This window comes from Patiria miniata, unplaced genomic scaffold (assembly GCF_015706575.1).
Source record: "Patiria miniata isolate m_02_andy unplaced genomic scaffold, ASM1570657v1 HiC_scaffold_3, whole genome shotgun sequence".
Classification (NCBI taxonomy): domain Eukaryota; kingdom Metazoa; phylum Echinodermata; class Asteroidea; order Valvatida; family Asterinidae; genus Patiria; species Patiria miniata.
In genome coordinates this window covers 2,861,597-2,875,653 of record NW_024037069.1, presented here as the reverse complement: position 1 = coordinate 2,875,653, position 14,057 = coordinate 2,861,597, and the positions used below count along the sequence as shown (strand labels likewise).

At 39.3% G+C, this 14,057-nt stretch overlaps 1 protein-coding gene across 1 annotated transcript; it reads left to right on the top strand.

The window, feature by feature from the left end:
- Positions 1 to 130: 130 nt before the first annotated feature.
- Positions 131 to 13,851, top strand: LOC119738154 (deleted in malignant brain tumors 1 protein-like). The gene is made up of 8 exons (XM_038212900.1): positions 131 to 197; positions 712 to 783; positions 1,838 to 1,954; positions 7,840 to 8,039; positions 9,014 to 9,155; positions 10,415 to 10,744; positions 11,941 to 12,249; positions 12,769 to 13,851. The coding sequence occupies exons 1-8, from the start codon at positions 131 to 133 to the stop codon at positions 12,792 to 12,794; spliced, it is 1,263 nt and encodes a 420-aa protein (XP_038068828.1). The 3' UTR covers positions 12,795 to 13,851.
- The last annotated feature ends 206 nt before the right edge of the window (positions 13,852 to 14,057 follow it).

Sequence of the window (14,057 nt, the reverse complement as noted above, 5' to 3'; positions counted from 1 at the left end):
AACCCCGACACATCATGCCCAGCACCATGATATATAAACCGATCTACCAACCTCCGTCGGTTCACACTCGGCTCCAGCTGATCTCTCTTGAAGACGTTTGTATTACTTTCTCTCATCGTATTCCTAAACAATGTCTTTCTCTGCATCAAATCTGCTGGTGTTGGCTGCCACGCTGATCACCATCACTGCGCCCTCACGTAAGTGTGAAACTGAATTGAATTTTTCATTGTCAACTGTAATTTTACAGATTATTTTCTATTGTAAAAAAAAAACCAACAGCACATGGAAACCTGTAAGCAGGCAACTGATTTCCATAGCTGAAACTGTGTATGTCTGTGGTTTACAGTTACAAGCATCATGATCCCAGCACAAAACGTGTGCACACGTAACAATAAATCCATTTTTGGGGGTTGGAAATTGAAAATAACTGGGACGGTACATTTTAAAAACATTGTCGTCATGTTAGTTTTCATTTCATAGTTTATTTGTATTGAACATAGTTTCGCTAGTTGATGCCTCATCACTTTACTACTGTATCCGCATAGTTTTCGTACAATATAAACGAATCCACTGGATTCAGCGCTATCAGAATGCCCAAACCATTGCCTGAAAACAAGAGACGCATTTTGCGCTTATCATTTGTCTGTCAATGTTTATTCCAGTTAAAAAGAATAAAAATTAAAGTATCCCAATTTCGACTTTGTATTTTAGAATTATGCTCGGCCCATCCTGTAGTGCAAGATGTGACGTCACAAGACCAGGCAAGCAGCTCAAGCATATCAGGTAAGCACATGAAACTGCTGATATTTAATTGTAACATTAATATTTTGTTTGTACCCCTATGTGTTTGCTGTGTGGCGTTCCGATGATGGTGGGGGGGGGGTTTCAACTCCTCGTATTCCTTTGAGTGAGGGGACACATGCTGTAATAGTTATTATCTGTGCAAGAACAAATACAATGACCCATTTTATCACCCACCCCTGTAATGTAAACCATATCTACAAATATGAAGCTATACCGTGGCTTTATGCAGTCCCAATTCTCTGAATTTGATCGGAATAGAAAACAAGAAAGGGAATGGAGCGGGGATATAGGCCCTATCACATTCAAGAAATACCGATACAATCAATCTGAAGCAGGTTATTAAAAACTAAGTAAAGTAGATATACTTGAAAATGTAACTTCATTTTTCTCGACGCAAAGTATATGGGTTCCCGGTAAAAGTTCAATGGTTTTGTCCTAACCATTCCGATTAAATGATGATAATGACTCTTTTTTCGAAAAAGATAGCATACTAGGCGCACTGATTTCACTCATTGCATGATCCTATTATTTACTTACAATCAAGTATGATATTGATTTCTTTTATTTTTCTTCTGGAATTTTGCAAAAATGAATGAGCCATGAAGCTGCTTCAGCACGAAAAGATGTCTGCATTTTCGACTTTTTGCAGAAGTAAATTTCTGTTTTTTTGGTGCGATTCGTGATTGTTTCAGTAAATAACAGTAGTTCAATGAGCAAACGTTCTGCATTCATCATTCAATGAGCAAATTCGTTGGTTTCTATCTAAATTTGGACAGAAATTCCCTAAACTCAGGCTGAAGCGGTTTGCAACATCGCAATCAGTTGTCAGGAAAAACATTGAATACTTGAACGTTTCATGCAAAAACTGTTTAACTAGAAATGATGTTTTATGGTTTTCTTGATTTTTAGAGAAACGGAACGTTGCGAAAAAAATATGTTCCAGTGTAAAATTCATGCTGTGGTCCCCTAAACAAATTTATTTGGCAGGCAAAATGGGAATACCTTGTATCCGATATATTTTGTGTTATTTCAGGTCTTTCGTGTACGAGTTCTCCACTGGGGATGGCCAGTGGGGCCATCCCTGATTCCAGCCTGACGGCGTCAGACTCATACGACTGGCGTTATCTCCCAAGCAAGGCCCGACTGAACGGTAAGTCTCATTGATTGCTACTCTATGAAGCCCGGGAAGGGACAGGGTGGAAATTTTTTTTGGCGTTTGCTAATTCGTTCGCACGAATTACTAATTCGTTCGCACGAATTACTAATTCGTTCGCACGAAATCCTAATTCGTTCGCACGAATTACTAATTCGTTCGCACGAATTACTAATTCGTTCCCACGAAATCCTAATTCGTTCGCACGAATTACTAATTCGTTCGCACGAATTATTATTTCGTTCCCACGAATTGCTAATTCTTTCCCACGAATTGCTAATTCGTTCCCACGAATTACCAACTCGTTCCCACGAATTACTAACGCATTCCCGGATCCACGAGTTTGATGTCTGGCGGACCCCGTGCACCCCCCCCCCCCCCCCCGAACTAATTTTCACCAACTTTTTGGGTGCTTCAAGGGTCTTGATTTTGTGGGGGGTGCCTTTTAGACCAAATTTGCGCCCATCCTGGCCGCCATCTTGAATTCGAAGCATGAAAGCAAAAAAAAAACCAGGATACCCGAAATAAAATCTGTGAGAGTCAAAAACATAATAAATTAACAATTTTATTGATGCTTTTATCACACTATTTGGCTTATGTAGATTTTCCCGGCCAACTTCACCAATTTTTCATTCAATTTAACGCCTGGCTCGTTCAGTTTGATTTGAAATTGAAAAATCACGCAGATCGTCATTCGACAATCAAAAAGAATCATTCGATTTCACTATCCAAGCAATCTATCGCCTTTTAGCCTCACTCATCCCTGTAAAAGGTGCATTAAAAGTATTGCGTTGTTCAATCAGTTTGGTCTGAACCAGTAGTAAGTGGTTGACCGGGCATTCCTTTTCATTAATGGGCAAACTTATTTCACTTTTTGTCAAAATGTTTTAAGACTTCCTGTAAAATTCTGAATTATCTCGGCGTAAATCATATCTGATGTCTTCAATCCGTAAATGGACACCTCTCTTTCTTAATTAAAGGGTCCGTGAATGATTTTTTTTCTCATGAATACATTTTATGCAACTTATTACTACTCTTAAATGTATGAAAGATATTTTGACATCCCTTTCTTGGTCAGTCATATTGCAAGTGCACGTCTTTAACATTTAAAAGTTCCATGCTTTTCTGTTGCTGTGATGTGATTTCAGGAAGACACTGTTCAGTTTAGGGGGTTTCTTTCAAATTATTCACCCAAAATTTGCTAAGAAAATACTTTTGAGAAAGGATTGTTCATTGGCTTACTGCCAAGTACTGACACAACAAAGGATCACCAAAGAAAAGAAATCGTAGCAACTTTTTTTGTGCTGAAATAGCCCAGTAACATTCATCTGCACAGAATGACATCAAAATCTTGTTGATGCGTGAATATGGAACTTTGCATCATCATAAAAACGGAGAAAGCACCACAAACACCCTTCAAAATGGAAAAAAACATTGATGATAAGGTTAAAATGTGACACAAAGATGTGTTTTCCAGGTTTGCATTGAACAATTACTTTGCATGGGCCCTTTAATTAAGTGTTCGGTCAGACATACGCAAGAAAACATTTAAGAAATTACCCAAGAAAAGGGTTCCCCATCGTACAACCATTGCCATATTGTAAATTTTACAGTCGCTAAGATGTTTTGGGGAAACTCAACCTCGGAGGAAAATGGGAAAATATATCACTTAAAAAAATCTTATTAATTTGAATGACCTCAAAATGAAAGTGATTGCCCATAAACGAATAAGAAACGAAAAACATGGTAATAAGTTATAAGCGCACCGACGTTTGCTAATTTGAATGCGTCAACCGTCAAAAGGTTGACATTCAGTCAAAAATCCTGGCTGCTTATGCCCCCCAAATCAAAAAGAAATTTGATCATAATGTGCAAAACTCACGCGAAATTGAATGGCTGATAATGAAACAAGGGGAAACCTATATATGATTTTTTTTTCAATTTTTTTTTCAATTTTGGCGGCCATATTGGCCGCTTTCATGCAATTGAAGCATGATATCAAAAACACGATACCAGAAATGAATTTGGGAGGGTACAAAACATATAACTAACAATTTCACTTGTGATTTTATCATGTTTTTAGGCTGACTTTTTTTTTCATTTTTACCAATATGGCGGCCTTATTAGCTACCAAATTGGCCGCCATCTTTAATTTGAAGCATTATAGGAAAAAAAATACCAGAAATGAGTTTTTGAGAGTCTAAAACATATAACTAACCATTTTATTTATGCTTTTATCACATTATTTGGCTGATTATGTCTTTTTCCCCCAAGTTTTTACCAACTTTGGGGGCCATATTGGCCGCCATCTTGGATATCTCCTTCTCATCGGATTTGTTTTACTGTTAACATCCAAAATGTGTTTCAGGACGCTAAAAGGCACCCCAAAAATTGGTGAAAATTAGTTCTGGGGGGTGCACGGGGGTCCCCCATACATCTATATCTCATGGATCCGGGAACGTGCCGTGCCAGTTATTCGTAGGAACAAGTTGGTAATTCGTGGGAACGAATTAGTAATTCGTGGGAACGAATTAGTAATTCGTGCGAACGAATTAGGATTTCGTGGGAACGAATTAGTAATTCGTGCGAACGAATTAGGATTTCGTGGGAACGAATTAGTAATTCGTGCGAACGAATTAGGATTTCGTGGGAACGAATTAGTAATTCGTGCGAACGAATTAGTAATTCGTGCGAACGAATTAGTAATTCGTGCGAACGAATTAGGATTTCGTGGGAACGAATTAGTAATTCGTGCGAACGAATTAGTAATTCGTGCGAACGAATTAGGATTTCGTGCGAACGAATTAGGATTTCGTGGGAACGAATTAGTAATTCGTGCGAACGAATTAGTAATTCGTGCGAACGAATTAGTAATTCGTGCGAACGAATTAGTAATTCGTGGGAACGAAATAGTAATTCGTGCGAACGAATTAGCAATTCGTGGGAACGAATTAGTAATGCGTGCGAACGAATTAGCAAATGCCAAAAAACATTTCCACCCTGTCCCTTCCCGGGCTTCATACTACTCTAATTGCAATAGTCTGCAACTGTTGCTTACTTTGTGTTTGTTGCCTTCTTGTGAGTTTAGACATAGGAATTGTATAAGCCCGACACTAAAAACAACTGGAAACTTGAAAAAAAAAATTATTAACGATGCATTTTGATTGTATTAATTATGGATTCCATTCTCGGTCAATATGACCAGCCCCTTTCTTTCTCAAGGCTTTAGGCTCATTTGCTTTTCATGCGTTGTTCGTTTCCAATAATGACACCTCTCAAATTTTAAAGATAAATGTGTAAACGTTAAACCTAACCAGTTGAAACTTCAGCTATTTTTTTCGCGAAAACATTGAAAAACCATGCACTATCTTTTGATAAAGAAACACGATTTCGCCCATGGTACTCTGTATTTAAAAAAAAAAAAAGGCAATTGACTGATCGTTGGAAATCACCACCATTTCTTGATTTCTTCGCAATGGCAGCAAGCCAGACGAAATAACATCACGGGGTGGTTAGTACCCTACGATCTTTAATACCCTCCAAAATAATAATAATTCGGTTGGTTACTTCTGAGATACATGCAAATGATCCTACATGTCTTTAACCCAAAAAGGTCGTTTTGTCTAAGTTTCTAAATATAAAAAGAGGTCAACCAACAACAACAAAAAAGACTCCGTGGATTCCGGATAATCTCCGCAAGTCAGCTTACTTTTTTCAATATTTTATTTGAACTATTGCTTGAACCCTGCACTCCTGAAAAGATTGAATAATCTGAAACTGTTCTTGAAATTGAGAAGATGCATGGAAGTGATTCTGTGTGAGCACGCCACGCCGCATGTATATGACAATTTCCCGTTACATCAATATTTATGCAATACTCATGCAACAGTCAGACCGCGTATAACCTGTATTCAAGTGCTTATGTAAATCCCAGCGATTTATCGCACAATTTTTTTGGCCAGGGATGGGCGAGAAGGCTATCCCCAGAATAGTCCATGCATTCACCATAAACTTGACCAAAATGAAAACCGATTCTATGCATCACTCTGTCCGTGTTACGATTTATTTGTCATTGCATTAACTTGTTTTGTAACATTAGTGTTCTCATGTCCTAGCTGGGTACAAAACAAAAAATCGTCACTAGTTTACTGTCATTACAACAAAATCAACATCACTAACTCAAGTCTGTAGCGCGAATTCCTGTCACTGATCCTTTAGGCTCCGCAACAACGAAAAAGGTACGAAAAAGTAAACAAAGTGTTACTCAGTTATTCAGAACAGGAATGACATCAAATCCAAGCCTGTGTATTTTTCAACTTCCAATACAAAATATGTATTCTTGTCATGATCACAGCTTTTGTAACTGTTGTATTTTTCTTACGGAAACCTTGTAGGATTTAGTTCTATATATTTGAATGTCATAGTCTGTTTGTTACGGAAGACGGAGAGTGCCATTCAATAAGTCTGAATATATTTTTTGTACGTGTAAAAATATTTTTTTTGTTCAGCGGCCGCCACTTATTATCTTGCGGCCGCCAGATAATAAGTGGTGGCCGCTGTACATACAAATGATTTACCTCTCACGTGACTTCTCGCGCTTTTTCGAGCCTGGCCCAAGTGACCGACTCGCCGAGCCGGTTACTTTAAGTATCCCATAAGGCCATGCAACGTCCGGCGGGCGCCTCAGGCCGTGTCCGAAATGGGCTTCCACAGAGCATAGAGCTACAAACCCTATGTAGCTCTATGGGTGCAGACCAGTAAATCGGTCCGAAATTGCCTGCGCCGGCCAAATCACGATTTGCATGCCCTCAAAATCTTCGGTATTTGAGCATGCTGTGGGCCATGAACTTGAGGGATTGTAAAAAATATAGGTGGAAGCCGTGCACAGGACTGGGAGCTTGCAGTTCTGTGTAATTTTGATGTAATTTGGACCCTAAAAGCGCTCTATTTTGCAATGGAGTGTAGGCATCGTTTTTCAAAATGGCGATGGGCTTCAGGACTATTTTCAGGGGTGATCATCTTCAGATGGAAATTTCTCCTAAAAGTCATCAGTTGACCCCCCAAAAATTGAAAAGAAAATGAAAGATGATGAAATAAGCTTTAATTTGATGTGTGTCTCGAACACCTTGGAGAGTTGTGAGTATTTTTCCCGAATTTTTGAAGTGGGAGCATTTAGCATTGGGGTCTATGGAAGTTTATTTACTGGTCTGCTACCCTATGCACGGAGCTACGAAGTAGCCTGTCCCCGCGTAGTTTCACCGGGCGTGGACGTGCTCTATAGACGTAATTGATTCGGATGCAGCCTGGGCCGCGAATTCCGAAAAATGTTGCATTCTGACGCCACTCCACGATTGTGTACAAATTCTAAGGAAATGGAAATGTTTCTCACTTCCAGATTCATGTCTTATCGTCATTTTGCCATGAATGACTTTCATTGAGATGATATATGAAGAAAAATGGCTTCAGGTTGCAACATCCCCCCGTGGAAAAGCAAAAAAAAAAAAAAAAAAGAGAGAGAAAAAAAAGAGGCGAGAAGTCATATTGGTGTAAATTCAATGGGTGGGGGGGGGGGGCAAAATGTACCTACCCCCCCCCCCCCCCCCCCTTAAAACTGGTAAATCGAGAATATGTTGAGAAAAACAGGATTTTTGTTGCAAATATGTTTTGCCCCCCATAGCAAAAAAAATCCTGGCGACGCCCATGTTTGTTCTCACATATAGGCTATAGGCGCGGGTAAGCTGGGGGAAGTAATCGAACGCACTCAAGGTGTATTATTGTCATAATCACGGTTTTCGTAACTGTTGTAGTTTCCTTACAGAAACCCTGCAGGATTTGGTTCTGTATTATTTTTGAATGTCAACATTTTGTTTTATTCCCCACAGGTACTGGTTGGTGGGCATGCCCGAATGGAAAGCCCGAGGGTCAATGGATCCAGGTAGACCTCGGTCAGTACACGGCCATCACGGGGGTCATCGTACAGGGACACAGAAGTTATTATATCCGAACCTTCGCTGTAAACTACAGTAATACGGGCGAGTCCAATGATTGGCAGAAACTAACTGACAGAGGACAGACCGTACAGGTGAGCCTAGGATCCCGTCAAGATCGATTCTCTAGTTTTCACATTCCATACGGACAGTAATAGTAATCGCACGGAATACTATGCGTTTGTAACTAGCGCAATGTTTTGCGAGTGAAAAACAATAATATTGAGTTAGTTCACAAAGCTTTTGTGTTAATTCATAAAAGTGTAATCGTTTAAAAAAAATGTTGCAAAACTATTTCATTACGCCTATTTTGTTAACTGTTATGTTAAATCGCAAAAAAAATGCGTTAATTTGCAAAACTATTGCGTTTAGGTAATTACTTTAAATTGCAAAGGTATGCCTATTACGTTAACTCGCAACAAAAAAAATCAACTTTTTTTCTGTTTAACCTAACACGACTGGGTCTCATAGTGGTCTCATAGTGATGTCAAATAACATTTTGTTGCAAATTTAAACAAACCTTTGAGCTGCACTTCCTTTGACTTTAGCTTGGGTTGCGATGTCCGTTTAGACTCAACATAGACAAAGGACAAGCACCATCGGTGATAGTGTTATTGAGGGCGCAAGCAGCATGGAAATTCGTAAGGGGGGGGGGGGTCGACGCCACCTGACTCTATGCATAGCTATGGGGAGGCACATCAATGTCTCAAGGTCAAAACATTGTTCATTGTTCATTATGTTTTCTTCACGCGTTCATCCCGGATTTGGAAACGGAAGTGACATAAGACTAAATAATATAAATTTGACGAATATTTTCTAGAGCGGAACTTATATCAAGTGATGATTGTCAGTTAGTCAAAGGCAACTCTGAATTATATCCTCGTTCAACCGAGGTGCTTACAGCCATACCCGCATGTAATTAACTTTCATGTCCAACAAAATGTTTTAGCATATCTCCCTGTATATCGGCACAGCTCTTCAGATAGCAAAGACGCCCGGCGTATAACGAATATTTAAACTACCGGATGTTTTTTTGGTGGTGATATTGTAAATCGTTATATTTTTCCAGTTGAATGGGAGCAATGGTAGTGGGCAACCTGTGAATGTGACGTTCCCCGTGGTACTGATGGCAAGATTCCTCCGCATACTTCCACTCGCGTGGGCTGGAAATTATAATTATTATCTGCGGTTCGAAGTGCTCGGATGTCGAGGTAATGTGCCCTTCTAAAAAAATCTAAGTCGCCTTCATAAATAGAAAGGCAATGATACCACGTGTTATTTGGTGTAAATGCTGGAAAATTGTTTGTTTTTGAGATCTAGGCTTATTCCAAGGCTGTAAGAACCAACTGCAAGCGCTGACTTGAGTATCGTGTTTGGATGAACCGTGATTAGAACCAGCGGAAGGTGTATTAATACTGAACAAGTCATATCTATTGTTATGTTAAACTAATTTAGTGTAACAGTAATTCTGGTGCAGGCCGAACGATCATGCTAGTACATGTATTTGACTGTTTTAATTGAAAAGCCACCTTTAGTGATTTACTAGGAACCTTCCTCACTCTTAATCTTGCAAACCGTAAACTCTACATCCAAGCTGTTGGACTCTGATTATGGTGATATGGCTGACCCCCATGTAAAGCATAATCACTTTACTTGTGCAGTACTCACTCCAACAGATTCCAATAAAACATGCAGTTCAATTTTGAAGGATGGGGTGGTTATTTAAGGTCGTCTACACTTTACACACACAAAAAGTGCGGTGTAAATATTTAACACCGGTGGTCCTATAAAGATGTCATCGGTGTTAAATCTAACCCTGCTGTCTTTGACCCTCATAAAACATGTGTCAGTATCCAGGTCATGGAAGTTGGAGGGTTGGGAGTTGGGATGATGGTATTGTCGGCTGATATCACTTGCTGGGTGTGTTTATTCGTTTCTTTTCTGATCGATGACTCGTGTTGGTCCAGCTCTGTTGCATTCTGACAATGCCCAGTACAAATCATATGAAACGATAGTTTGCATCACAAATTAGTGGATGATGACCTTCATATGGCAAATTGAGTGGGGGATCTGAGTTGAGTTCCCTAGATGCATGTAGACAAAGACAAAGGAATGATCATTAATGTCAGACAACAGCCATCACTGGAAGGGGGAATACATGTGGTTAGGCGATTTGAGCCATGAAACGGCACCTCACGACAGGGAATGAAGTTAAAGTTATGTGCACAACGGCATCTTATGCCTTTTAGATTTTAGTTTAAAAACGATTTTTACATTATTGTTCTGGTCTGATGTACCACAAATATTTTATTAAGAAGAGACCAATCTTGCCACAAGACTCGTTGTATTATCGAACGTTACGTCTTCTTCTTTCAACATCGGCCCAGCGTACGTGTAATCTAAATTTACGTTTGAACTGATCTAAATTTACGTTTGAACTAATCTTAATTTATGTTTGAACTGTTAGCAGACTTTAAAAGCGGCATGATCCGATTAGTGGGTGGTGATGACAAATGGAGCGGCCAAGTGGAAATCTACCGTCATGATGCTTGGGGTGCAGTCTGCGATAGCAGTTGGGATATGAAGGACGCCACCACCGTTTGTCATCAGCTCGGCTTCATCGAGGCTCTGGAGGCTAAAACGGGGTTGTCCAGCCGAGAGAGTGACCGGCCGATCGTGATGAATCGAGTGGCCTGTAGTGGAACTGAACGACGGCTGGCTGACTGTCCGTTTGTCTGTACCGGCTCTCAGCGATGCAACAGCTCAACTGTGGCAGGAGTCGTTTGTAAACCAAGACCTGGTAAGAAATTCGGCCCTCTTTAGTTTTCTGTCATTCACATCCGACTTTGTGTCCTAAACGTCAGCTTATTACACAAGTAAATTTTGTGTTATCAAATCATCTCCAGATATTTACGACATTTCAGCGTTCTCTGATGATAAAAGTCCACTAAATTAAGGAGGTACTCAACCCCATTCTTCAAACAAAAGCACTTTCTTATAAATACAGGAAAAATATACTGATGAACTCAATGAAAAATCTGAAATATTTATTGTTAGATCTTACACCCACAAAATAGACAAAAAATAGGAATTCAAAATCTTACTGGTGCCTCCCAATGCTGGTTATTTGGACCAAACATTCTTTTAAGGTTGCATTCCCCTTGCTCTCCAACATATGATAAATTGTTTCTATAAATAAATTTGCAACTTACATGTTTAATTCCAACCAAAGTTTCCATTTTAACTTTTTGGACTTTTTGCAACCCTCTAAAGAAAAAAAAAACAGGTTTTGCTTTGGACACAAACATATTCACTTTGCGAACAGACTGGCTCCCGGTCTGTGCATTATCGATACTACTAAGCCTCTGTACTAATGACGTCACATTTGTTTACATGTGCACTTTCCTATGGAGCCAGTGGGGTCCCATGGTCCACTGAGCACCATAGGAAAGCACACATGTAAACAAAGTGTGACGTCATTAGTACAGAGGCTTACTGTGGGGCGGGGACCAGCCTACCCGCGAGAATAGAATTATTGTCTGGAAGCGAATAATTCGAAACTGTAAAGTAATAATTATTCAACAACTAAGCGGGCTGATTTTTTTGCTCGACTTCACATTCAAAAGTGAATAACTTTCGTATTGCTATAAAAAAAAATAGCAATAACTTAGAAAATGAATCTATTTTTTTGGATGAAACTTGTTAATAGCACGGGGAACGATTCTTGATTATAGGCTCACTTGATGTCCTCGGTAGGCCTATGGGTTTCTTTGGGACACTGTCACTGACAGCCAGGTAATTTGATTCTGATCGCTACGTGACATATTTTTATCAGCCTGTATTTCCAGCTGAAGAAGGGATTGGGAGGTCTACTGACCATGAGGGCGGGCTACCTATCCGTCCCTTTTCCATTACACCACTCCACGGTGTAGGCGTCAGACTGTAACTCGTCTTGTTTTCTAAATTGAGATGATGTCTTTATTGTGAAATGATCAGATGAGCTTCGGTTGGTCGGCGGATCTCACACCAGCGGCCGAGTGGAGATATACCGTGGCGGCAGCTGGGGCACCATCTGTGATTCCAATTGGAACGAGACTGATGCGGGGATTGTCTGCCGACAGCTCGGTTTCTCAGACGCACTGGAGGCCAAGTCCGCTGCCCACTTCGGGCAGGGTAGCGGACCCGTCCACATGGACGGCGTATCGTGCGAAGGATCCGAAGAGAAAATTACCGACTGCCCTTCCTACTGCTGGGAGGAGACACGTTGTAGCCATTCTCACGATGCTGGAGTGATCTGCAGTGACGGTAAGCATATGATGAGGGCAGTGCAACGAATCCTATACCACATCGTCAAGGATTCAAATCATCATAGAAAATACTCCGCATATTCCTATCATTAGAAAGATGGATTTGTTCTACCGTCATGCAAGAACGAGTGCTCCATTCAATTTGATAGTAACGAATTTTATTGTGCAACCGTATACCTTGATTTAAATGATAAAAAGCTGAAATAGTACAATGTGTTGAAACTATTAGTTGCCTAGCAATAATCGGTTGATACCTTAATCAATATTTGCAAGGGTTTCTCGCATGAAAGTATGTCCCGATTCTAAATTTCGCATATGTCTGCGAATCTGATGATCGTTCGGAGAGAATATTTTATTGACTTCGGTGTAAAGACGGTCTTATGATTGTATAGAGCCAGGTTCCTGTTTAGATTTTATTTAGAACACTTTTTTTTTAAATGAAAACTATTTGCTTTTCCAGTTTTCTTCAACAACCTTAGATACAAACTGTTTGTTCTTCGCATTTGTATTACTGCAGGAAACACCGTAACAACCAACAAGTGACGAAAGCTAAACCGCTCAAGCAACCTGGAAGGATAGGACACCACACATCATCCTTGTAAAGGGACAATATTTGTTTCATGGTATTTCGGACCATCAAAGTGTCCCTCGTAATTGCTGGTCGAATTCTTCTGTAGTCTCGTGACTGGTCTCGGCCTATAACCCGTGCGTGCTGTAAAGCCATTATAATTATGGAGAGTGGTACCTTGCTTCTCTTGCCATTGTTGTATATTACTGACTGTGTAATGTACGGCACCAATCTATTTTAACAGTGCATTTCGGTTAGATGTAGTTTTGAGTTCTATTTGTCAGTATATGTTTTTTGTGCAGCATTATGTAGAAGGCATGCAACAATCATGGGGGCTTTATTTGTATAATATACACAATGATAATAAGAAAACACCACAAGACCACTCAAAAAACCCAAATATGCGAACAGGAGTGGAATCGATAATCAATTATATTATTGGACTCGCATCAATTTGGATATTTTTCAACGTCAGTTACTCACAGTAGAATGAGTCCATTGATATAAATACATTTAAAAGAAATTGGGAAACGAAAAGTTAAAGTGCAGTGGATACATACTGAGGGTGAAAATGTTGGACTCTCTTATACTTCTGATACACCGATAAACTTTCATTGTTATTTTAGGAAAAGCTAAGGATGTTGCGTATATACGGCGTAGAATAGACCTACTTTAAGGTGAACAAACTTTGCCAAATACGTTGAATTGAAAAAAAAATTGTATGACTTTTTTCACGCATAATTTTCGGCGTATAATAGTATCTAAAAATAAACCTGCATTTTTAGCTGGGGATAACACTTAATAAATGTATAACTACACACAAGAAAGCACTTGTTAAAGACTTATATCATTATCATGCTGCCAAACTGAATAATTTTGTATTTGAGCCATGTATAATGCTTGCCATAATATTATGTTAGAACAAACCTGTATTTTTAACTAGGGATAGTACTTATTAGATTTCTTATAGCTTTATATCAGCACACAAGAAAGGTCTTATTGTAGCAATTTGTAGACCTACATGATTATCATTTTGCCCAAATAAAAGTAAAAAGAAAAACACAAATATCTGGAAACTCAACATCTCCTTGTTTAAAGGGTTCATGATATTGAATTTTTACACATTATGTGAAACTTTCTACTCCTCTTAAATGCTTGACAACCACTTGTATGATCCCTTTTTGGTTAATTGTTATCGAAAAGTGCACTTCTTTAAACATTTATAATGTTTCCATAAT